Genomic DNA, 25,030 nt, shown 5'->3' on the forward strand with positions numbered 1-25,030 from the left:
TTTTTGCAATTATAATTTATTACAGGGTTAAATTAGTCTTTATTATTATAATTTTTTAATTTTACAACTCCAAAATGATGTCACTTTGAATTCACCGAAAATAACTTTATCTCCATTAACTTGAGGAATCTTTTACCATATATATATATATATATATATATATATATAGCTTGCAACTTCTCATGTCGTAGAAATAGTTAGAGATCTCTGACTTAGAGAAAAAGAGGTGGGGTCTACCTTGGGAAAAAAATAAAAAAGTGGCTATTACGGAAATAGAGAAGAGGGTGGTAGAAGAAAATAATTCTCTTGTTAAAGGAATATATCCATCGTGTTATAGGAATCAATCTTTTTTTTTCCTTTTCCTATTTAAAAAAAAGACGAAGTTATATAATATTAAAGAAAATGAGAGGACATTTTGTCCAATTAATTGATCTTGTTTTTTCCCTAAATGACAACAAATTTTGGTTATGTAACATGAGGGATATAATCTCCATATACGAATTTAATAAATTTATCTCCTATCCTATATATGTGCCCATTTGAAAAGAGAAGAGAGATAAAGAGAAAATATAAGTTTCATAAACTTTTATGTATGTATAGGAGATAAAATTTATCTCCTATAATATGAGAAATATTATTATATATATATATATAGGGTTTTATAATTCTCATGTTGTAGAAATAAAAAGAATGTGGGACCCATATGTTAGAAAAAATTATATGTAGGACCCATGTCTGCACGGAAATCGAAGGGTGTGTAGGAAAATTTGAATTCTCATGTTGCATGACAATTATAAAACCCATATATATATATATATATATATATATATATATATATATATAGGGCCAGGATCTTCTTACACCGTTGTAAGAGTTATTACTCTTACACTCAATCTTAACCATTAATTTTCGCATATCTAACGGTTATAATTAATAATTAATTAATGAGAATAATATAATTAATTAGAGTCGTTTGATGGACGGAAATCAACGGTTAAGATTGAGTGTAAGAGTTATTAATCTTACACTAGTATAAGTTGATCCTGTCTTATATATATATATATATATATATATATATATATATATATATATATATGGGAAGGTTATACTTACAACCTTTTTATTTTACAACTTTTTACAACCATATTTTAACACCGTTGATTTCCGCCAATCAACGGTTATCATTTATTGTGAATTAATAATTAATTAATGAGTTTAATTTGCGAAAATCATAACCGTTGATTGGCGGAAATTAATGGTGTTAAGATATGGTTGTAACAGGTTATAAAAAAAAAAGTTGTAAGTTTAACCTTCCTTATATATATATAGGGCTTATCATTTCTCAAGCTGTTTGAGATAATGTTATCTCCGGCTATTAAATCTCAACCATACAAAGATGGATCAACAGTGATAAAGGAAGAGAGAGAAAAAAGAAATCATAATTATTCAAAAGTGAATCAATTAATATAAGAAAATAAATAAACAAAACGATGTAGTTTTTGGATGGCCGAAGATATAGTTATCTCAAACAACTTAAGAAATATTTTTTTCATATATATATAAGGTAAGGAAAATTAACTCAGGAAAATTAACTCCATCCATTACTTTCTTCAGACTCACTGTTTGTAAATTACAAAATTAAAATTACACGGGGCTATTTGTCCAAAAGCCTATGTTAATGGAAGTTATTTACATTGAACCAATGATTAAGGTTTTTCTGCATACGATCTGATTCATCACAGAAAGGGCCGCTCCTGAATAAAGACGGAAAACTTTCTATAGTAAGGTATTACTTGGTACAAATTAGAATCAGTATCTGTGGCTTTATGGCTGTAACGCACTCTCTCTCTTTTTTCTACATTTTTAGTTAGCTGAGAATCACTTCTGGCTCTACTTTCAAGTCTTTATCATTCCGTCTATGTATTTTGCCTCCCTATGTGCAGGAGCCATCTAGGGAAATTTTTATGTACATTTTTTTTTCTCATAAATTAGAATTCATTAAAATAAAAACCAATTGACACTTATAATTTCAGTTCAAAACAATAGATCTATCGAGGGAAGAAATTATATAAAATATTTTTTCAAAACTAAATTAAGATTTGTAGATTGGCACATAACATACTTCCATTTGAAGAGAGTATTATGCTGAAGTTTTATTGTTTCGTAAAACCAAACATGTGGCTAATGTGAGACCATTAAAGTTAAAATTTTAAAAACTACCATAACCGAGAGAAAAGATGATAAAATTAAAGCAAATTTCTTTAAAATCTATCCAAAAGATTACACACGAAAAATATGGATAAATTTATTAAAAGAAACTACAAAAGTAAGAAAAGCAAGAAAGAAAATGAATAGAACTGGCCAGGATGCATTTAATGAGAAGACAAAATCACCAAAAAGGGAGAGAAAAGTAGGACAAACTCTGAAAGAAAAAAAGAATAAACATGCTTTTGCCATTTGCATTAGGAATATGTTCTTAAAGCATATTAAAAAAAAAACACAGCAAAAACACCTGTCAAAAAATATATGATTAATACAAAATATTGATACGAGTTGCACAATAAAAAAATTTATTAGCCCCCTTTCTCTAATTAGATAAAAAAAAAATCTAATTATATACTAAATTTAATAAAACAAATTTGGTTTCATATGACGTTATAGAGATGAGCCAGTAGATAAGTATTATAATATTACCAAATGATAGTGACTCATTTGGTAACAAGAGAGTTAAATAAGTGAAAAGAAGAGTGTCTCGATTCAACTCTCATATGTTACATTTGGGAGGGGTTTAAATATCTCTATCTCTCACTTGCCCCGCACTCCGGATTAGGCTCAGAGTTGAAGCTTGTTAGAATATCGGATGAGTCAACTCGCCTCAAAGAGATAATTAGAGTTCAAATAACTGTGGTGGGTTTACAGTTATTGGGTGCATGGCTTCTCCAGGAAACTTGGCCATGGTTCAGTTTTAATGGCTGAATTATGGGGCATCTTGACAGGGCTGGAATGGATCTGGCAGCAGAATATGAGGAATGTTGTTCTAGAGGGAGATTCACTGGTTGCAATTCATCTGATTACAAATGGAATGGGTGTGTTAGCTCCTATCCTTGCTTCTTTCTTGTTAATAGAATTAAAGAGCTGATGTTTAATCATTGGCATGTGAATATTTTACATACGCATAGAGAAGGCAACCAAGTTGCTAATTGGCTAGCTAAGCTCAGAGTTGATAATAGTTGGGATACTCATTGGTTTAACATTCCACCAGATGGGTGTAGGGACCTTGTGTTAGAGGATTGTAGGGGCTTGTCTATGCCCTGATTCGTTTTAGTTTCTTTCTGCTTTCCTTTGTAATCCAAAAAAAAAAAGGTTGGAATAACTCAAAAAAAAACTATAATATTAAGAGTTCAAATCCCCAAAAAAAAAATACTTGTAGGAGGAATCTATTTTGACATTTTAAATAAGAATTAGTCTAACATAAAGGAAGTTACTAAGAGTGATTTAATGGTTGAGTTAAAATTTAAAAAACTAAAGTTACTTAAAAATATATTTGTCCAGTCAAATTTCATGAATCCATTGGCTTAACCCACTCGCTTTTCCTGTTTTCTTAGGTTTTATTGCACGCGAAGGGTCATCTAATTGTTGAAAGCTTACATTGGATTTATAATTGCAAAAATTAAAGTTAAGTAGGTCGATTATTTATTAGTGGATCAAGATTGAAATGAGTATTTTCGTTTTTGTCAATATTTTATAGTATAGATATTATGCATACCTTTTTTCATACCTACTCTATCTACTCATCTCCAATACCATTATATCAGAATCTCAAGGAGAGAGAAATGGTGAAAGTTAGTTGACATTTTAATCTAACAACTAGGGGTGTTCATCAACCGATCCAAACCGATTCAAACTACGGTGACCGAACCGAAAAACCAAAAACCGAATAAATCAAAAATCAAAAAATCAAAAACAAAAAAAAAATCGCAAATTTTAATTGGATTGGATCAGTTTTTGGATTGGTTGATGAAAACTGATCAAATATATTAATTTTTCTCTACCTACTTAGGTCTTTCCCCAATCAAGCCCAAAAATTTCTAAACTCAAGACCCATTAATTCATTAGCTAAACCCAAGAAAAAATCTAGTCACAATTTATCAACAAAATTTTATCTGTGTAGAGTTTCATATCTCATTGTCAAAAATAAAATAAAATTATATTATCATTTACTGATGCTTTTGTATTTCAAAAAACAATAATTTACAAAGCCAATATAATACAAAAGTTGTTATTTACACAATAATCATGAAATAAATTTTATGATTTTCATAAAACCGAAAACCAATCCAATCAAAAGAAAAAAAATTGGATTGGATCCGATCAGATTTGAAAAAAAAATCCAAACTGAATGGATTATTACATGATCAAACATAAGGGATTGGATTGGGTGATTTTTGCTTCCAAAACCGATTCAATTCAGACCGCGAACACCCCTACTAACAACTAGTGTTGGAGATGAGTATGTAAGATAGACATGAAAAAAGATAGGCAAAATATCATATCCCATATTTTATTGAGTAATGCTAACATACCAAAATATTAGTTTTAAATGATGTAACGATCTAAGTTACAACGATTATATTATTAATCTAACAAGAAATTATTAATTCACTTTACACACCTTGTGATGTGAACAAATTCTTAATATTTATCTAATATAGATTAGGACCATAAAATAAGGAAATAAATCATTCTCACTAATATTTTAAGTATCTTATACATATAATTAATATTAATCCAAATTAATATCAATCAGGACTAATCGATATCAAATCTAGATAAATATTAATAAATGCCTAATATAATCTCCCCTTCAATCATATCTTTATTCATGAAATTATATCATTGCGATATTTTAGAAAAGATAGTTCTGGTATATACCATAGAATTAAATTCTTATATTAAAAACCAGATACAATATAGGGACAATTTATCTGACAGTATATGACTAATGTTTTCACAAAACATTATATTTACAATATATATATATATATATATATATATATATATATATATATATATATATATATATGTGGAAAAACATTTCTCAAGCAGCTTGAGATAAGTTTATTTCCGGCCATCTTAAAACTACGTCGTTTTATTTATTTATTTTTTTATATTAATTGATTCACCTTTGAATAGTTATGATTTCCCTTTTCTCTCTCTTCCTTTATCACCATGGATTCATCATTGTACGGTTATGATTTAGTAGCCAGAGATAAAATTATCTCAAGCAGTTTGAGAAACGATAAGCCCATATATATATATATGGTAAAATCATTTCTGCAGTCGTTTTTCATACAGCAAAGGCATGCGTATGATTATGATTCCGCACATTTAATGCTTTCATCCTTTGTATGGTTATGATTCTCCGCATTTAATGCTTTCAAGTATATATATGACAAGTATTTAATTGTTGCACGTACAGCAGCTGCAGAAATGTAAACTCATATATATATATATATATATATATATATATATATATATATATATATATATATATATGGGGTAAATATTTCTACAGCCACTTTAGATAAGGTTATCTACAGCTATCATTTTTAACTATGTTCTCTCGAGAGAATATAATTATAACAATAAAGTTGCTTTTTTTTTCTCTTTTCACGTCAGCAAACAAGTTCTGAAAAGTAACTGAGGAGAGAAAAAAAAAGCAACTTTAATGTTATAACTATGTTCTCCCGGGAGAACATGGTTAAAAATGGTAGCTGTAGATAACATTATCTAAAGTGGCTGTAGAAATATTTTTTCCTATATATATATATATAATATGCATTTTTCTCTCTCTTATCTCATCATTAACGAGTGACTGTGATCAAATAACATGAGCATATATCCACTTTTCCACATTAGAGGATCTATTTCTATATATATATATATATATATATATATATATATGGGTCAAGATCATTTTACACCAGTGTAAGTTACACTCTCAATCTTGACCATTGATCCCACTTATATCTAAGGGCTCTAATTTTTTAGCGAGTGTACAGTGACTGGATACAGAATTTGGTCCAGTGCACTATGTTCTCCCGAGAGAACACCAGGAGAACTTAGTGCACTAGACGGTCCTATGACTGAATTTTCATTTTTTCTATATATATATATATAGGGGCAGGATATTCTTACACCGGTGTAACAGTTAGAAGTCTTACACTCAATCTTGACCATTGATCCACTTGTATCCAATGGCTTACATTACTAAAAAATTAGAGCACTTAGATATAAGTGAGATCAACGGACAAAATTGAGAGTATAACTTACACTGGTGTAAAATGATTCTAACCCATATATATATATATATATATATATATATATATATATATATATATATATATATATATATATATATATTTTTTTTTTTTTTATGGGTTTAGTGAGTGTACAGTGATCGGATATAAAATTTGGTCCAGTGCACTATGTTCTCCCGGGAGAACACAGTTATAGTAAATATTATAACTATGTTCTTCCGGGAGTACATCATTATAATATTTAGCGAAATATGTTCTCCTGGGAGAACATAGTGCACTGGACGGTCCAGTCACTGAATATTCATTTTTCTTATATATATATATATATATATATATATATATATGAGTTTTATAAGAGTTATGTTGTAGGAAAAGTGATTGTGTAATTTTATAGAGATTCGTTTTGCGTGCCGTAGTTTTTTTTTTTTTTTGCTTCAAAAAGTGTGAGCCTCACAAACTATTGTGTGTGTAAGAAACTTTCTTGTGTCATGTTAAATGATAAATGCAAATCCCTATATATATAAAAGAAAGTTTACAATTAATGGATTCTTGCCCCTTTTTCCGCGATGACAAGAGGTTGTGTACATTAATTACTTTCTGAATTTGTTTTAAATAAAAGAATATTTTACAACAGACATTTAGTTAAAAGAACAACCAACGTCAAAGTCATAAGAGAATTATTCAAAATTCTATTATGGACTCAGATTCTCACATGTTCAAAGTCATAACTGCTTATCAGTTACGAGTTGCTAGAAAAATCACTTGGTTCATTTGCTTATATAAGACCCTCTCCTTCCAAACCAACCCTTCATCCCTTAAATCTCTACACTCTCTTAAACTCACTCTTTATAATTTCTCCATCTTTTATTTTCTTCAACAACATGGCTAACGTTCCAGTCAACCCTATTCTCCTTCTTCGGTTCAAAATCTTCATCCTTATTATTCTTTTTTGTTTTGCATGTCTTTCTTTGTTCAATTCTTTTCTTCTTCTTCTACTTCTTCTTCTTCTTTTTTATTTATATATTTTTGTTGGATACTATGAATTATATATGTCATGATAATGATGAAGGGACAATGGTGCAGGAAGCGGTCTTGTGCGGTTGTAGCGGAAAGTTTAAGGTTGCAGACGGCGGCAACAACGGTGGTGAAGTCGAATGAGAGTGAGTCAGCATCAGCCAATGCTTCTTCAGCTTCAAAAAAAGATGAAATCTTTTGGATGAGAGATCCTAAGACTGGAAACTGGATGCCAGAGAATCGCTTTGGTGAGGTTGATTCTGCGGACCTGAGGGAGAAGTTTTTGCCAAAGAAACAAAACCTTTGAAACATCTTAGGATATATGTGGAAACGTGTTTGGTCAAAAGAAGCTAGAGAACCTTGCTTTAGGTAGGAATACAATAATCTCGTTTCAGAACCCTTGATCAAACAGATATATTTTATGGGACAGAATATTTTACTCTTTTTTTCTACCTTAATTACTTATTTTCAATATCATTGGATCAGAATTTTACTATTTCTCTTTCCTCTTGAAATTCTGATCCAATAATATTATAGATGAGTAAAAAAAGTAGGTAAGAAAAAAAAAATAGATTGAATAATTTATCCCATATTTTACTATTAACATGCATTTCCTATCACTTTAGCTTTCGGTTATGAATAAATATTCAGTTCGGTGTTTAATGTTGATCTCTCTTTCTTCTACGTTTCAGTGCATGGCTAATTCTTTTCCTCCATTGCAACTCTATTTATTATTATTATTTAGTGTTTGTTGTGATATAAGATAAAATTATCTGCTGTAATCCCAAAATCAAAAGTATTTTATTTTGTGATTTGGATAAAAAAAATACAAGAATTCATATTGCAAGAAATAAAATTTCTAAAATACATTTTTTTTAATCCCAAAACAACATTATTATATGATAAATAATTTTCTCTCTAAGAGAAACACTTCAATATTAATAATAATAATAATAATAATTATTATTATTATTATTATTATTATTAAGAGGAGGAGGAGAGTAGGTTAGGAAGAACTGATTGCAGTACTTATAAATAATCTTTAAAAGCAATAACCGAATCGAAATTAAGACCTTTGTGCATAAGTTTGATCTCACAAATCTTGGTTAACATAATATGTTTGATCGCCTACCAAAACAAAGATGTTTTGGGGTTTGGAAAAATTAATGAAAAGTGTTTCAGTAAAAATTTATATAACAAGAAACAAACAAGAAATTTAAAATATCCTTCCTTAATTTTCTTAATCTCCAAAAATATAATAATTTTAAAGTTGATTAGATAACTTTATCTTAAGTTGATAGAGAAATGATAAACCCTAATATGTTTTATCAACAATGTTTCACACACACACAAAAATACCTCGCGCGAGTATATTTTATCTTAACCATTTACGTTTTTCTGTCTTTGTTTTTTTTTACTTTTTCGCCTATATCAATTATGCGTGTAATTGTTTATAGAGGAAACATTTTTTTTATTATTTATTTTCTTTTGTCTCATCCTTCACTCCATTATAATGGAACTTTTCTCTTTCGGTGAAGAGGACAACCAATGCTTCATAACAGCAAACCAAAAAAGTATCAAACGAAACAATGAAAGAAAGAAAACCAAAATTACTGTTTTTTTATTATTATTTCTTTTTTCTTTTGGGAGTGGGGATAATTTCAGGGTATATTCAAATAGTCTTAAAATTAGTAGCATCTATATACAAAAAATATGAAAGTTCATACCTATTAAGAAAAGAACCTCAAATTCAGTGTATAAATAATGAAAATTAAATAAAGGTGACTTTGCTGCATACTTAGTCTAGAAGCTAATCCAAGTTCAACCTAGATTTTATTGCACTGGAATCTTTACTAGAAACTCTAGGTTTTACGAGGCTCAGTCAAATGAAAAACGCTCAACACAACCGTTTCCATAGATATGTGTAAAAAATTGTGCAAAATCACAGTATATGAATGGATGATGACTTGACAATTACAAAATTTTACGTGACCCGGTGGCGCTGGGGTATGAGAGTGTTAAACAATTTATGAACGTATTATTATTTGCTCTGACGGGGTTAATCAGGTTGGCTTAATATAGTGTAATCCACCATTACCAATGATGTATAGAAACACATTTTTGGCCTAAACGAAACTCAATAGCAATGAGGAAAAAAGTTTTCACTTATAGATAACATCAAATCAGCATATCAAATAGCAATCCTTTCAATGGCGGAGCCGGGCTCTAATTTGAGCGCGGACCAAAAAATTATATGTATATTTATTTGTTTTAATTTTAGTTAGTTCATATCATAATATATTTAAATTATATTAAATATAGAACATCTGAGCAGACAACACCTACAATGTACGGACAAGCTTTTTTAAAAAAATTGCATGTCGAACACCGACACGCTCCGACGTGTGTCCGACACGTGGTCAACATTTTGGAACACGCGGTAAACACTCCGACATGTTCCAACATGTGTTTCCGACACGCGATCAACTTTTTTTGACACGCAGTCAACGCTTCGACACGTTCTTTTTAAGGTCTAAATTTTATTTTATTACCTAAAAATGAAAAATTAATTTATAAGTCAATTTTTTTTTCTGTTATGGAATTTAACATAAAAAATTAACAAGGTATGAAAAATTACTTTTGCTTTATATTTATGTTATGGAATTTGAATATTTGATTGGTTATATGACTTATTATGGACTGTTTTATGTATTAAATATAAATTATATTATATATATTAAAAATATTATTTAATATCATGATGTGTCATAACGTGTTGAAATATGATATTTTTTAAAAATAACGTGTCGGCGTGTCGTGTCGTGTCTCGTGTCCCGTGTCAGTGTCGGTGCAACATAGGACAGCACTAAGAAGAGTTATAATTTTATTAAATATTTCTTTATTTTACTAAAAATATTTATTTTTTATATATAAATGAAAATTGAACACATAACCTAATACAAGTTACCCAAATCTTTTACTAAAAATATTTTAAGTTTTAGATAGGGTCAATTATAAATTGTAGCCCAAGCCAAATTATAAATATTTTTAGCTCTACGATGCACGAGTTTTCGATGTGTCTTTCACCCACAATGTGATACGTGTCTTATTCTTGACAAATCATTAATACATACTTTATTTTAAAATGTATTTATTTTAAAATCAGGTGAGAGTAATTTGATAAAAGGTAAGACATATGTCATATTCGGAGTGGAATAGGCACCGAAAACTCAATGTATCCTTTGAACTATTTTTTTTTTTCGTAATTATAGATTGGTATTGCCACCCTTGTATTTCTAAGTTAAAGCTTAACAAACAAATTAAAAACTATCCCCACTATTATATTCAAGTTACTAACTCTCGTACTTGTTAGAAATTTGCTTCATTAAGACATACATGGTCTTGAACTGAGTTTAACATTTTGAAAGAATCGGAACAAAATTTTACATGGATGACTCTATAAGTATAGCTGGATGAGCTCATCACTAACAACTGATGGAGTAAGAACACCTAAATCTGTGAAAAGCAGAGTTAGATATTGAGGAGGAGTATAATCCCTGGCAAGAACATTCAACCTCAACCTTGGATGGAATAGGTACACCAAAATCAACTGGGCGTAAGGCAGGGGCCAAATCCTTTTGGTCAAGAGGGTAAAGACGAGCAAACTGCAGATTAACACATACATGACATGTAATTATAGATGATCCATTCCTAATTAATATAAGACTTGTGCAAAATGATGCAAGCATGCTAAAATAACAAATGAAATACTATATTAATTTCTTTAAGATGAAACTATACCTTGTAGCTTTCAGCAGCTACATAAACTGGCTTATTCATACTATTTGCAACCAATGCAATTTGGTAAGTCCCCATCCTGTTGATTATTATACCACCACTTTCAGCAACTCCATCTGCCCCCACAAATTCCGTGTCCACTTCATCCATAGTTTATGCCACTGCAGAATCTATTACAATTTTCACAGGAACATCAAGCTTGGCCAGCTCATTGGACAACCTTAAACTCGTTTGCAAAACCTTAAGGTGTTGGGTGAAGACTTTTTTTAACTGTTTAAATTATTCTCTAACACACTCCCTTACACAAGAGCTCTTTGTACTTGAAGCGTGTATATTGCATGTAAAGAACTCGTTACCTCGTGATCACTAAAAAGCTCTGATAAGATAACATGTAAAGAACTAATTTAACCCAAAATCTTAGACTTTGTTTGAGAGTTTTGAGGGGAAGGAAAAGAAATGAATGCAAGGGAAAGGAAGGGAAAAGAAGAAAACAGAAATGAAGAGTATTCCCTTCTCTTATTTGGGATTTAAAAAAATTGTAAGGAAAAAAAATAAAAGGTTATTGAAATATTTTTACTATTTTATCCTTCCTTAAATAATTAATATAATTATTATATTTTACAAATAAAATTATATATAAAATTTTATTAAAAAAATTATTTATATACTTTTCCCACTACTAAAGAAAGCATATTTTTGACAAAATTTTTACGTTTTAAACGAAGAAAAATACATTTGTGTCAAAAAAATTTCGTCGAAAGGTAACAATTTTTTATCCATTGAAATTTGACTGAAATAAATTTGCATCAAAATTTTCAGCAGAACATAATTCCTTCGAAATTTTGGACAAAATTTAGTTTCCATAAATTTTTTTGATGAAAATGATTTCTTAAATTTTTTCTACAGAAAAAATTCCATCGAAAGTTTGAACGAAAAAAAGAACTCAATCAAATTTTTTGACATAAATGTTTTCCGTAAAAAAAATATTATGAAAATTGTTCTGTCAAAAATTTTGACGAAAATATTTTCGTCCAAACTTTAGATGGAATTTAGATTACGTCAAGAATTTTGAAGGGATTTTTTTCGTAGAAATTCTTTATTGAAATATTTTTCGTCAAAAAATTTCGTTGAAAATGTGTTCCGTTGAAAACACTTCAATATAGAATGAAACTTTTCTCTTTCGGTGGAGAGGACAACCAGTGCTTCATACCCAGAAAAGTATCAAACGAAAAAAATGAAAGAAAGAAAACCAGAATTACTTTATTTATTTATTTTATTTTTCTTTTGGGAGTGGGGATAATCTCGGTATATTCAAATTCAAATAGTGTTAAAAGTAGCATCTATGTACAAATACTATGAAAGTTCATCCCTACTAAGAAAAGAGCCTCTCTTCTACCAAGATGAATCCTGATATCTTCTACCAAAAAAGAAAAGAACCTCAAATTCAGTGTATAAATAATGAAAATTAAATAAAGGTGACTTTGCTGCATACTTAGTCTAGAAGCTAATCCAAGTTCAACCTAGATTTTATTGCACTGGAATCTTTACTAGAAACTCTAGGTTTTATGAGGCTCAGTCAAATGAAAAACGCTCAACACAACTGTTTCCATAGGTATGTGTAAAAAACTGTGCAAAATCACAGTATAATATGAATGGATGATGACTTGACAGTTACAAAATTTTACGTGACCCGGTGGTGCTGAAAGGGGTATGAGAGTGTTAAACAATTTATGAACGTATTACTATTTGCTCTGATCAACAGGGTTTATCAGGTAGGTTAATATAGTGTAATTCCATCATTACCAATGATGTAGACACACATTTTGGGCCTAAACGAAACTCAATAGCAATGAGGAAAAAGGTTTTCACCAATTGATAACATCAAATCAGCAAATCAAATAGCAATCCTTCAAAACTGAGAAGATATCAAGCAGCACCATTGGAAAATGTAATTATAGATAGGTCTTGCCACCCTTGTATTTCTCAGAAAGTCAAAGCTTAACAAACACAATAAAGACTATCCCCACTTACATTCAGGTTGTTAACTCTTATACTTGTTAGAAAATTGTTTCATTAAGACAAACACGATCTTGAAATGAGGTGAACATTTTGAAAGAATCAGAACAAAATTTTACATGGACGACTATAAGTATAGCTGGATGAGCTCATCACTAACAACTGATGGAGTAAGAACACCTAAATCTGTGAAAAGCAGAGTTAGATATTGAGGAGGAGTATAATCCCTGGCAGAACATTCAACCTCAACCTTGGATGGAATAGGTACACCAAAATCAACTGGGCGTAAGGCAGGGGCCAAATCCTTTTGGTCAAGAGGGTAAAGACGAGCAAACTGCAGATTAACACATACATGACACGTAATTATAGATGATCCTTTCCTAATTAATACAAGACTTGTGCAAAATGATGCAAGCATGCTAAAATAACAAATGAAATACTATATTAATTTCTTTAAGTTGAAATTATACCTTGTAGCTTTCAGCAGCTACATAAACTGGCTTATTCATACTCTTTGCAACCAATGCAATTTGGTAAGTCCCCATCATGTTGATTATACCACCACTTTCAACAACTCCATCTGCCCCAACAAATACCATGTCCACCTCATCCATAGTATATGCCACTGCAGAGTCTATTACAATTTTCACAGGAACATCAAGCTTGGCCAGCTCATTGGACAACCTTAAACCCGTTCGGTCTGGTCTCCCCTCTGCAAATTTATAGTTACAAAGTTCAGATCACAAATTGCTAATAAGGAAAACAACAAAGACACAGACTTCACCCAAGAGCTTAAAATGGGATGACCAAGAAATTAAAGTCACAGAAAACTTAGCCCGCCATCAAATTATCAGGTCAATAGAATTAAGAAATACAATTCCAACTCTCCGGTCCAAAGCTTCTAAGAGCACGTTGGAAAGAATATTCTTATAATTATATATTGAGAAAATAGGTGAATTACCATGAATTTATAATGACTAAATGACAAGGTCTTGACTTCTGGTTTGAAACTAAATCTGAACCTGAGCATTTGAAATCAGAGTTTGAAGAGCAAAACCTGTGCAGAAGACCCGAAATAGTTTCTTATTTTGTGCAGCCAGTTTTAGGACTTGTAAGACAACTCTGGAAAAACCATGAACCAAAATTGTGCAACCATCAACTATAAAATCTTGACTCAGCATTGCAATAATTTTGCGAGCCTGCAAAATAAATCAATTCAGAGGCACTAATGTGAGCAAGTAACTGAAATTATGTTTGCCAATGAGCAACCAACTCATCTACAAGTACCTACCATACCTTGTATGAGATTTCCCCAAACTTCTCAGCACGTTCAATCAAGCGAGACTTTGCTGAATTGAAGTCTTCATATTCTAAAGCAGAAGTCCTAGTCACATATCGCATAAACAGATCACAGCCTGCTGTCAAAGAGATAGAGGTTGTATCCCACGACTGAAAAAGTAAAACCACATTCAAGTTAACAATCAATCACAAAACTCAAAAGTTCAAAAATTCTAGGATCTATTTTCTACTTTAATCATTTTTAACTTTTTTCCCACATCTAGTTTACACAAAATGAGGGCGAGCCTTGCAGTAATAAAGCTGCACATAAATAACTCAAATATTCGAATCCCGGAAACAACAGCTTCATTGCAATAATGCAAGAGTAACACTATGTACAAGGATTTCCTCACTCATACCCTCACAAGTTAGTTTCACATGAAGTTTTTTTTTTTTTTCCCAAATTTCTACAGGGTTCTTGCCAGATTAGTTTTCAGCATATTTATAATTAGAAATGAACAATAAACCATGTAGAACCCCAAAGAATAGTAATATAACAAACCCAATAAGTAAACTCTGAAACAAAAACAAAGCTACAAGCTACCACAATAACCTTACACCTGAAATTCCAGTTAACTCCATTGCAAACTCCACCCTACACACACCAAAAAAACAAAAAACAAAAACAAAAAACCAAAAACATAAAACATAAACATAAACATAAACAAAACATTGCAATAAAAAGTACCCATGGGATAATCGTAAAGACCCATTTGAGAAAGAGAAGAAAAGAATAGATATTTAGATACTTTAAGGGAATCGGAGGCCTTCTTGAGCTCGATCTCCAGCTGCATCATTGTTGTCGCCTTGCTGCTGCTAATGACGGCGGCCAATGCGCGAATGGCGGCCACCGCCTCCGCCAAATCGGGATGCTTCCGCCACGCGTTGAACTCCTCGATGACGGAGAAAGGCTTATCAATATCATCGCCGGAAATGGTGTCTGGTGGGTTGTTGTGGCTGTGGCCGTGGCCGGTGGCAGACTCAGCCTGAGCCAGCCACTCGCTGCTCACTACGCCAAAGTGCGCCGCCCTCGTCTCGTAATACGCCGATATATTGGCCTTCTCCATCGCCGGAACAAGCCTCCGCCCTTCTATAACGCCGTCGTTTTATTACTCTGTCTGGGTATCAAAGATGCTCTTCTCATATATTAAAAAAAAAAAGATGCTCTTCTCTCTCTTCCCACCACATTTTTGTATTAGAGTAAACACTTTTTTTAGTCCTGTCAATATCTACGAAGTCCTTTTTAGTCGCTGACAATAAAAAAGGACCAAATTGGTCCCTGAAATTACAAAAAAAGGACCATGTTAGTCCTTATGTCAACTCCCAAATATGTAGAGTGGCCATTTTCTTGTACTTTCAGGGACCAATTTGGTCTTTTTTTATTGTCAGGGACTGAAAAGAACTTCGTATATATTGTCAGGGACTAAAAATGGTGTTTACTCTTTGTATTATAAGCAAGTGGTTTGTCATTAAAGTGAAATGTTACGTTTTTATGAAATATTTGGAAGAGTAAATAATTATTTTGGTTCTTAGCAAATTTCACGATACCCGTTTTAGTTTCTAGTAAATAAAAACGCTAATTGTGATTTTTAAAAAATTCAAAATGAACTTATTTTAGTCTTTTTGAGGACTAATATGAGTCTTTTTTTAATTTATGAGGGACTACGATTTCAATTAAATGAGTCCATTTTAAATTTTTTAGGGACCACAATGAGTCTTTTTATTTGCTAAGGACTAAAGTGAGCATCTTGAAATTTGCTGAAGACGAAGGGTATTTACGCTTTTTGGAAACTACTATCTTAAAATTTAATAAAAAGCTATATTTTAGTGATAAAGGATTTGAGTACATTTTATCAAGGGGTTCGCCTTTTCTATGCTCAAAGTAGATAATTTATTTATATTAAATCTAAAATGATGTTGTTGTGTGACAGAAATTAAGGTATTTTTATAATTATAATTTATTTCAAGATTATAATAATCTTTTTTATTATAATTTTTTAATTTTTAACCAAAAACAAAATCGTCTTGGAAACGAAAATAGATAATTTATCTTTTATTAAATTATATGTTTAATTCTCACTTATATTCAAAAAATAATAATAAAAATTTTAGCATGCAAATTTTGTGTGTGTATTATATAGAATAAAATATTATGTTTTATATTTATTCTACCTAATTTTCTCTGATTCAGTTAAATCACAAGCTCAAGATTCTCAACCAATAATAATAGAGGACAGAGAAAAAATAAATTTAGGCTAAATTTGTAATATAATGATATTAGAGAAAAATAGTTAAAGTAAATATAAAAAAAAAGTAGATATAAATCTTATTTCATATATATATATATATGTGTTCATGATTATTATTTTTATAAAATTCACTTATTTTATGTATTTATGTGAAATGTAATAGGAGAAACTATTCCTAAAATAGATACAAATTCTTGAAACGAAAAGAAGACAAAAAGATCAAATGAGAGAATTCAATTCTCTTCATCTACTTAGTCATATTAGCTGTAAGAAAAAGATTAATATAACTCGCATTTATATTTAAAAAAATAAAAAATAAAAATTAATGTGTCTGTTTTTTATGAAAAAATTATGGAGTTTACTCTGTTATATGTGTCTCGTGTGTGGGGTTGTCCCTTTCTTGAGAAAATTATTCCTTACTAGGAGATGGGGGAAAAAGAGTGGAAGTAGAGAAATACGTAAAGTAATCGCATAGAAGTAACTATGCATGCTTATGGGTCGTTCTTTATATGCATATTATTTTTATTATTTAATTTACACCTATATTCTATTTCTGTGCGAAGAGATATACAAGCATTATCATAATAACATAAAGAGTTTAATTGTTGATGCACTTTTTTTTCATACAGGTGACGAGTGTACAGAAAACAAGATAAAGTTAACTGCCATCATATGATAAAAAAACTATTAAAATATGCGGCGGTATATATACAGATGTGCTTGATTAATATTATTCGAAGTTATTAAATTTGATGGATCAAGATCATCTGTCACTAAGTCTCAGATCATCAATGTTATGGTAATGTTTATTTTATAAACCTTATAGAAAAGTCAGCGGTGCATGAAATAAAAGAAATGTGGGAGAATTTTTTTTTTTTTTAAAAAAGTCCTTTTCTGTATAATTAACAGCTCAGTTAATTTTAATATTCAGAAAGAAAGTATGAAATGATTGTTGCAGGATGTAAATGGTAAATGGAAGTTAATACAAAAACCAATAGTTCAATCCCCGGCACAAATTTCTAACTCGGAAAAATTTAATTCTAGCCCATCTTAAGCTTCACATTGACAACTTAATTTGTTACAAATGATGGTACAAAATGAGTACAAAGAATATATGTAAGCTAAAATGGCATCAAAAAACTCAAAAATAATATGGAAAGAAAACTAAAATGTAAAACTACTTCTATAGCTGCCATAAAATGCTATGATTTGTGACACACCACAGCGGTGCAGGATAAATCACCATCTATACCCCACAAATTCAACTCTTCAAGCCATTTCTGAATTGAGTCCAGCCCCATCTCAGTTGACCAATATACCAACTTTTTATCCCCCAGAGAAGATTTACCAACATTTCCAGAGCCGATCTTCATCCCAAAAGAAGTCTCATCAACTCTTTTAATCCTCGCACCATTCTGTTCCAATAATTTTGTTACAATATACACAAAACTTGGGCCACCATGAGTTGGTGATTCTTTTCTTGCCAAAGAGTCTGCCAAGGCTGAAACCTTCGACACAAAGCCATTAGCCCAGATTTTCTCACTAGAAGATGAGCTTTTAGCATGTAAGAGTTCCAAGTTGTTTGCCACAAAGAAATCATCATTTGGATCTCCGGACTCAAGCAAGAGGTCAGAAGTGGGAAGCATGTTCCCCTCCATCACCCACGTGTTATACCTGTTCTCGATACACTTTTTAATTACATAGGTCTTTGCCAAAATACCCTTGATGGTATCAAAACTGGAACCTTCCGAAGGCAATTTATACGATCCAACACTACTTATAAATTGGTCCACGTTAATTACAGGATGTCCCCTCCTTGCCAGATCAAATAAGAAGTCAGATGGAGGGCTCATTAGTATATAATTCCTCATATTTAGCCTCTCAAAGTGGCATAGTAAGTTTCTAGCTATAGCATCTGATACCCCAAAAAGATTTACTAAGAAGACACTATCTCGTTTCTGCAGAGAGCGAAGCCAAGATTCAAGTTCTTCCAGGTTGCTCACAACCTTTCCAGGAAGTACTTCTCTGAAACAAAAATCAAACCATTTTAAACTACTCAAAGGCTGCATTTCCAAAATATTGAAGTCCAGAGATCTTTCCTCTAGTAATTGAGAATCAGGTCCAGCAGTTTTCCCGTAGTTTACTCCGGCATCTCTGTGAGAGACACTTAATGCTCTCTCGTGCAAAAAATTTGTGTAGATATTAAAGTAACCACGGGATTGAATAAACTTAATGAACCAAGGTGTCCAAATTCTCTCCCCCATCTTCTTATACCATCCTGTAGTCACCTGGACAAAATTTCAGAACTAAAATTAGGAATGAACTGAACTGCTGATGTATAAAAAGTCAACAAAACTGAGAATTAAATGAGTGAACAAGAAAAGTTTTTTCTTCAAAAAAGCTTTATTACCATCCCCTCAAGAAATGGCCTATTGCCCATCGCCTTGTTTTTGTCATACCACAACCTGAACTCTTTCCATGGCTTGGGAAAGAGAATTTGACCCCATGTGCCAACCAACTGGTATAAGAAAAGTCGTGTCTGGTCATCCAACTGTAATTTGTTTCCATGTTTACCTGCATCCAGAAATCAATTATATGATCAATAAACTGCATACAAATAATCAAAGCAGCAGGGTACAATTACTTAGGCAACAACATAACACATTATAAAAGAGGAAAGACACACAAAGCTGTTTAACAAAGAGCTTCTGCAGTTCTCTACTTTGTCATACCCATTTTCAAATCATAATAACACAATAAAGGTTCAACTTGGTGGCACTTTTGCCGCTCATTGACACTTAACACAGCCTTACGTATCTGTATAACGAATAGAACCAAAATCCTGAATACTAGCAACGAACAGTAACACAGACAACCCCATGTTCTCCATTCCATTAAAACATCAGCTTTTCATAGCACCAAGTTCTTATCTTTAAAAAAAAAAAAAAAAAAAAACTATCATCAATGCATGATCCTACTACCAGTACAATCGCCGGATCCAACAGTTGTTAAACTGCATGCATTAGCAGCTTCCTAGTTCCTTCCCCAAGTATTTGAAAAATGTTAGACAACTTCAGCTAAGTAATTCCATTCAAATATCAGAGAAATAGTGGACAATTAGCCAATCATACATGATACATCTAATTGAATGTTTTGTTTACTAATAGAAGCATCCTTGAAAGCAACAAAACAACACGTCATGTTCACACATGAAGTAACCAGATTCCTCTAATATATAAACTTCACCAACTTCAACAAAAACCTCCACTGAGTACTAACATTTCAAGTGGCAAACTTTAAAGAAAAAATAAATAAATAAATAAAACTAGAAAAATGGTACCTGGAACAAACCTTGCTCGTTGTAACGAAACTCCATAGATGGAAGGGCTATAATTGGAAGCATTGTAATAGAAATTCAAAATCAAGGTCTTAACGAACTCATAGTAAAGCGACGAAACCTCCAAATCATCCTCAACCACGAAAGCGAACTCGTGATCGGAACCGGGCCACCATGCCTCCAACCACTGTGCCTGCAAACCCACATTCCCGGTTCTGTAATGCACCACCTTTTCACCAAATTTCCAATCGAACCCATCAACGTACTCCACAATTCGATGCGATTCTCGAAGCTTCTGATCCACGTTGGAGGAATCGTTAGCGAGGGTGAAATGGTCAACGTAGAGGTGGAGGTGGACGCGGTCGCCGTTGTAATCGGCGGCGGCGAGTGAGCGGAGGCACCGAGAGAGGGAATTGAGGCGGTTAAAGGCGAGGACTTTGATGACGAAAGTGAATTTGGGGGTGGAATTAGGGTTGAGGTTTCGGAGAGTGAAATTGGGGTCGAATTCAGGGATTGAAGGTGAGAGAGAGGAATGGTGGAATGTGTAGAAGATGAAAGCGGCGAGGGAGATTATGATTAGTGGCAGGAAGTACCTTTTGGGTCCCACCATTTGTTAGGGTTTTCAGAGCTAAAAGCTTCATGCATAGCATTGCAAGTTCAACTAGGGTTTGTTAGAAGAAGGAGAGACAGATCTCAGTGAAAACACCAACGACAACTAACTTGTGAAACGACGCCAAAGCAGCCACGTCAAAACGGTATACCTAGTTGTTTTTTTTTTTCCTTCTAATTTTATTATGCATATATCTCTTATTTGTTGGGGGTGGCAAAACGGGTCGTCCCGCCCCGACCCGCCGCCAACCCGTCAAAAGTGAGTTAACCCGTCCTGTCCCGCCTCTTGAATTTGGATTGAAAATTTCAACCCGTCTCGTTTTATGATAGGTTGGTGGGTCAACCCGCTTAAAAAATAAAAAATAAAAAATAATAAAAAATAAAAAATAAATTATATTTTATTAATAGTATAATATTACTTATTTTCATATCACATTCCTCTTAGTTTTTTTTCAATCTTAAGTCTAAGTGTATGTTAATATTTAATCAGATATTCTTTACAAACTTGTTTTTATCTCTATAGATAAATTATCTTTGTCATAAATAAAATTTTTCTTCTATATTTTTTCTACAGAGTACTAAGATAACAAAAAAATGGATATCACAAAAGCTTAAAAACAAATAAAACACTACCTAATAGTAAAAAAAAAAAATTGACCCGACGCCACCAACCTGTTTTGACCCACAACCCAACGAGACGGGTTGGTGGGTTGAAATTTGTAACCCAACCCGCCCCGTTTAGAGGGTTGGCGGGTTGACCCGTATGATTCAATCCATATTGCCACCTTTACTTATTTGCCAGTAAGTAATTCGCTCATCGGGAAATATTTTTTTTTATTGATTAAAATTTATATTTTTTGCCAAAATAATATGGTGTGAAGCGGATAGGAGGGGAGATATTTTTTAAGGTCCAGGAGTATTCAAAATTACGTGCTTTCTCTTGTAAAATTAATTTTTCTTTTCTTTTTTATCCTCTCTATTTTCACAAAGGACCACTCAATCAATGATGGTCCCAGAGCATAAAAAATGCTCTCAATAGAGGGGTGTGTGTTCATGTATTGTGTAGGATGAAACAAGATTTATATAAAAATCAACATGCATTACAAATCGGCAATGTGAGATGTGCCGTTCAAGTTGTGCGTGGTGATAATGCGAGACTTACAATGCACAACTTGCAAGTTGTGATATATGACAAGTGCGCTGACTTTTTCACAAGTTATGTATTGCACTACATATTTGATAAATGTCTCATTATATTATTTTGATAATTAACTTCTAAATCAATGGGAAGAAAAATTCCCTTTTCACTTTAAATGAGTTAAAGACCCTCGTGTTTATACGTTATAAATATATTGAAATTGAAATTGCTTTGTTAAACTTTAAATTTAAGAAAATATTTTTTTTTTATGTTGCATAAAAGAAAATTATATCATGTATAGACAAAAAAAAAAGTGAAATCTATTTTTTATTCTCTCTTTCTCCTTTTTAAATTCTATCCACTTTTTTGTATATATATAAAATAATTTTATCTCATAAAATATACAACTATATTCTCTGATAAAGCTTTGGAGTAAATATACTGAATTGTCATAAAAGTAACCTAGGGAATGGAACTGGAGTGTGTCCCATGGGGATTTTTTTAATATACACCGGGTGCACCATTTTTTAGGTGCATCTTTTCCTAAAACGGAAAAATTTTCTTCCACTTAAACCATTCTCTTCTTTTCAAATTCTCCTTCTGTCCTTTTTTTTTTTCCATTTTAAATAAAGAACTTTGAAGTCCTGGCCCACATGAAATCAGCTCGTCCCATGTACCACTTAGTTTAGCTACAAAGTAAAATTCACTTGTTTTTGTTTAACTACTTAGGTATATTTGTTCAATGCAGCCTCAAGCTATGTAGCACATCATCTTTGGTAAAATCACTAGCAGTGTAGCCTTATCTAAACGGTTCTCTTATCAAATGTGCATAGGATATACATGATGCGGTTGTTTTTCAAATCAATACAGTATGTTGTATTATGAATGATACATAATATGTAATATACCTTACAAGTAAGGACTAAAACAAAAATCAGCTAGAAGTATGCTTAAATATTGTTATTCTATCTGGCCATTGTCTAGGCTTTACAGCTTTACGCAAGTGGGAACTTTGTAGGACAATGCTGTATTTTTTTATTTCAATTTAAAAAAAATTATATGAAGTAAAAAACTTAAAGGCAAGTCATGTGGTGTGAGACTTAATCACTTGATGATAGAGTATTGAAGAATAGGGAATCCAATTGCAAACGCCGAATCATCCCCAAACGGATACATCTCATAATTGTTAGTACAAAATAAAAAGGAATAACAAATTTGATTCAGCCAAAATCAAGTGGTTTCTAGGTACTAAAAAAAGGGTGGCTCCGCCACTTGACTCATTAAATTCAGATAAAATTTAATGGTTCCTGACTCATTAATTTTGCTAGCTCTGCCACTGCTTCTGAGTTATAGAATAAGAGGAAGCATTTTCCCCCAAAATTAAATAAGAACAAGAGGAAGCATAACATAAGGTGGAATTGTATTTGGCTTCAAAACAAAGCCATTTTGAGATTGAACATCATTGTTAGAGATGACAGTCACCAGAGTCATTTCCAAAGCTTAATCTTAAAACGGGGTCTTTTAGTAATACATTTGGTAAAGCTAAAAGACTTCCTCAAGATGCCAATTACCATTATGCACTCTGTTGCTTCCAAAATGCTTACATTTTACTGTTAATAAGACTGTAAGCTACAACAAGCCCCATAATTAGAGGAAGATCTGCATTTAGCTCCACCACCATTGTCAAAACATCATCTCCTAAATCAACTCCACAACATGACTTCTTTCTCCTCAGCTGCTTATAGAAAAAAAAAACACAAAATTCATGTAAAATTAAAACATGGATTAACGTTTAGATAAAGTTATCTTCTATAATTTCAAAACGACATCATTTTGAGATTGCAAGAAATAATTTTATCTCGTGTTGTAAGAAACGTAATTTTCCCTAAAACATATAAGTTCTTTACCAAACTTTGCAAACAAGAAGATGTAAGAAAATTTACCTCAGCAACTATCTCTCCAAACTCATCAGATATTTTGCAAGCTGACTTGCAAGTGCTGCTTTCTATTTTATGAGTATATGGTTGATTCTTGTCCAATCCAAGTTCAACTTCGTAAGTTGAGCCCCCTCTTGAGATCCTATTATTTTTACAAACTCGAAAGCATGGTCCTATGTGGTCATTCCTTGTGGCAGGGTATCTATAACCCTCCCAAAGCCTTGAAAACTTAATTTGCTACACACACACACAAAAGCAAGTATTAATGTTGAGTTAGAAAAACTTAAAACACTCTTAACTTCTAGGATACTTTTACATATAATTGTGACATGTGTTTACCTTTTTCAGTATAGTAAACAAAATATTGCCATTTTGATCCATTAGTTGAACTTCATCTCTATAGCTGCAGTTGTAGTTATCAACTCGATATGCAATTTGGCCATTTGAATCAAAGACAGTACATCCCTTTCCATTCAGTACCAGAGATTTCATCCATAGGGTGAAAGTCTCTTGCTTGGAAGTGAAATTGCAAGTAGCAGAAGAATGTAATGCTTGGGGATGGACTTTTCCCATGTTTGAAATAGTATATGCCATATAACATATCAAAGGGCTTTTATATACTAAATATTGGGTTAATCATAGCCACATGAAAATATTTAATCATATCATGATTAGTCGTTTAAAAGAAGAAAGTCTACAGTAATTATCTTCTTATGACAATTAGTGGTTTGAGATGAAGCAAAAGCATAAAATAATTAAACAAAGGGCACATGATATAAAGTACAATATCATGTCTACTATGTTTCTGTCCTTCTTCTTTTATATGATTTCTTGACCTATTCTTTAAAATTGAAGAAAGACTCAACAACTGCAACCGTAAGCAGTTTAATACTGATTCCATTGAACCTAATCAATATAGTGACTCTGCTTCATAGCATCTCGGCCTTTCAAATGTTACAAGAGAGGGTATTAAACCACTTGTTGGATCATGTATCATTAAACAATTTCTGTGGGTGGTATATATTGATTTGGTAAAAAAATAAGAGATAACATAATATAAAAAATTATATTTTTTAATTTTTAAAATATAGTACAAGTTTTGGACACAAAACAATTCTAAGATACAGTACAAGACTATATTTTTAGTACTCACTAGATCAGTTTACAAAATTTTACCTACAAACAGAAATAGATAAAGACTAATAACCTGTTTACCTTTGATTTTTCCAACTCTATTACAGGTGAAACAATACACAACACGAGTCGTAAAAAGT

The 25,030-nt window shown here is 31.8% G+C and overlaps 4 protein-coding genes and 1 pseudogene across 4 annotated transcripts; 1 reads left to right on the top strand and 4 right to left on the bottom strand.

Annotated features, from left to right (window-relative positions):
- Nucleotides 1–7,117: 7,117 nt before the first annotated feature.
- On the top strand, nt 7,118–7,779 carry LOC133287357 (protein SENESCENCE-ASSOCIATED GENE 21, mitochondrial-like). The gene is made up of 2 exons (XM_061484949.1): nt 7,118–7,239; nt 7,404–7,779. Exons 1-2 carry the CDS (start codon nt 7,202–7,204, stop codon nt 7,639–7,641), a joined length of 276 nt encoding a protein of 91 aa, XP_061340933.1. The 5' UTR covers nt 7,118–7,201; the 3' UTR covers nt 7,642–7,779.
- A 3,012-nt stretch (nt 7,780–10,791) lies between these two features.
- LOC133287309 (uncharacterized) lies at nt 10,792–11,472 on the bottom strand (annotated as a pseudogene).
- A 1,600-nt stretch (nt 11,473–13,072) lies between these two features.
- Nucleotides 13,073–15,587, bottom strand: LOC133287302 (uncharacterized). The gene is made up of 5 exons (XM_061484876.1): nt 15,236–15,587; nt 14,445–14,597; nt 14,206–14,347; nt 13,619–13,860; nt 13,073–13,482 (listed from the first exon to the last, which is right to left on the bottom strand). The coding sequence occupies exons 1-5, from the start codon at nt 15,551–15,553 to the stop codon at nt 13,276–13,278; spliced, it is 1,062 nt and encodes a 353-aa protein (XP_061340860.1). The 5' UTR covers nt 15,554–15,587; the 3' UTR covers nt 13,073–13,275.
- A 2,177-nt stretch (nt 15,588–17,764) lies between these two features.
- On the bottom strand, nt 17,765–20,768 carry LOC133287301 (uncharacterized). Its single transcript, XM_061484875.1, has 3 exons — nt 20,076–20,768; nt 19,146–19,309; nt 17,765–19,023 (listed from the first exon to the last, which is right to left on the bottom strand). The coding sequence occupies exons 1-3, from the start codon at nt 20,680–20,682 to the stop codon at nt 17,938–17,940; spliced, it is 1,857 nt and encodes a 618-aa protein (XP_061340859.1). The 5' UTR covers nt 20,683–20,768; the 3' UTR covers nt 17,765–17,937.
- Nucleotides 20,769–23,028: 2,260 nt separating this feature from the next.
- LOC133287304 (protein LURP-one-related 11-like) lies at nt 23,029–24,329 on the bottom strand. The gene is made up of 3 exons (XM_061484877.1): nt 24,096–24,329; nt 23,763–23,993; nt 23,029–23,554 (listed from the first exon to the last, which is right to left on the bottom strand). The coding sequence occupies exons 1-3, from the start codon at nt 24,327–24,329 to the stop codon at nt 23,420–23,422; spliced, it is 600 nt and encodes a 199-aa protein (XP_061340861.1). The 3' UTR covers nt 23,029–23,419.
- Nucleotides 24,330–25,030: the final 701 nt, after the last annotated feature.

Source organism: Gastrolobium bilobum, unplaced genomic scaffold, assembly GCF_033153095.1.
Source record: "Gastrolobium bilobum isolate Gb01-03AN ecotype WA unplaced genomic scaffold, APGP_CSIRO_Gbil_v1 utg11002, whole genome shotgun sequence".
Classification (NCBI taxonomy): Eukaryota; Viridiplantae; Streptophyta; class Magnoliopsida; order Fabales; family Fabaceae; genus Gastrolobium; species Gastrolobium bilobum.

Coding starts and splice junctions, on each gene's coding strand:
- LOC133287357 (XM_061484949.1), top strand. CDS start 7,202: ATGGCTAACGTTCCAGTCAACCCTATTCTCCTTCTTCG. Junction 7,240..7,403: donor AACCCTATTCTCCTTCTTCG/GTTCAAAATCTT, acceptor ACAATGGTGCAG/GAAGCGGTCTTGTGCGGTTG.
- LOC133287302 (XM_061484876.1), bottom strand. CDS start 15,553: ATGGAGAAGGCCAATATATCGGCGTATTACGAGACGAGGGCGGCGCAC. Junction 14,348..14,444: donor TTGGGGAAATCTCATACAAG/GTATGGTAGGTA, acceptor TTTATTTTGCAG/GCTCGCAAAATTATTGCAAT. Junction 13,483..13,618: donor TAGCTGCTGAAAGCTACAAG/GTATAATTTCAA, acceptor GTTAATCTGCAG/TTTGCTCGTCTTTACCCTCT.
- LOC133287301 (XM_061484875.1), bottom strand. CDS start 20,682: ATGGTGGGACCCAAAAGGTACTTCCTGCCACTAATCATAATCTCCCTC. Junction 19,310..20,075: donor ACGAGCAAGGTTTGTTCCAG/GTACCATTTTTC, acceptor TTCTGGATGCAG/GTAAACATGGAAACAAATTA. Junction 19,024..19,145: donor GGCCATTTCTTGAGGGGATG/GTAATAAAGCTT, acceptor AATTTTGTCCAG/GTGACTACAGGATGGTATAA.
- LOC133287304 (XM_061484877.1), bottom strand. CDS start 24,329: ATGGGAAAAGTCCATCCCCAAGCATTACATTCTTCTGCTACTTGCAAT. Junction 23,994..24,095: donor TGTTTACTATACTGAAAAAG/GTAAACACATGT, acceptor GTGTGTGTGTAG/CAAATTAAGTTTTCAAGGCT. Junction 23,555..23,762: donor TTGGAGAGATAGTTGCTGAG/GTAAATTTTCTT, acceptor TTCTATAAGCAG/CTGAGGAGAAAGAAGTCATG.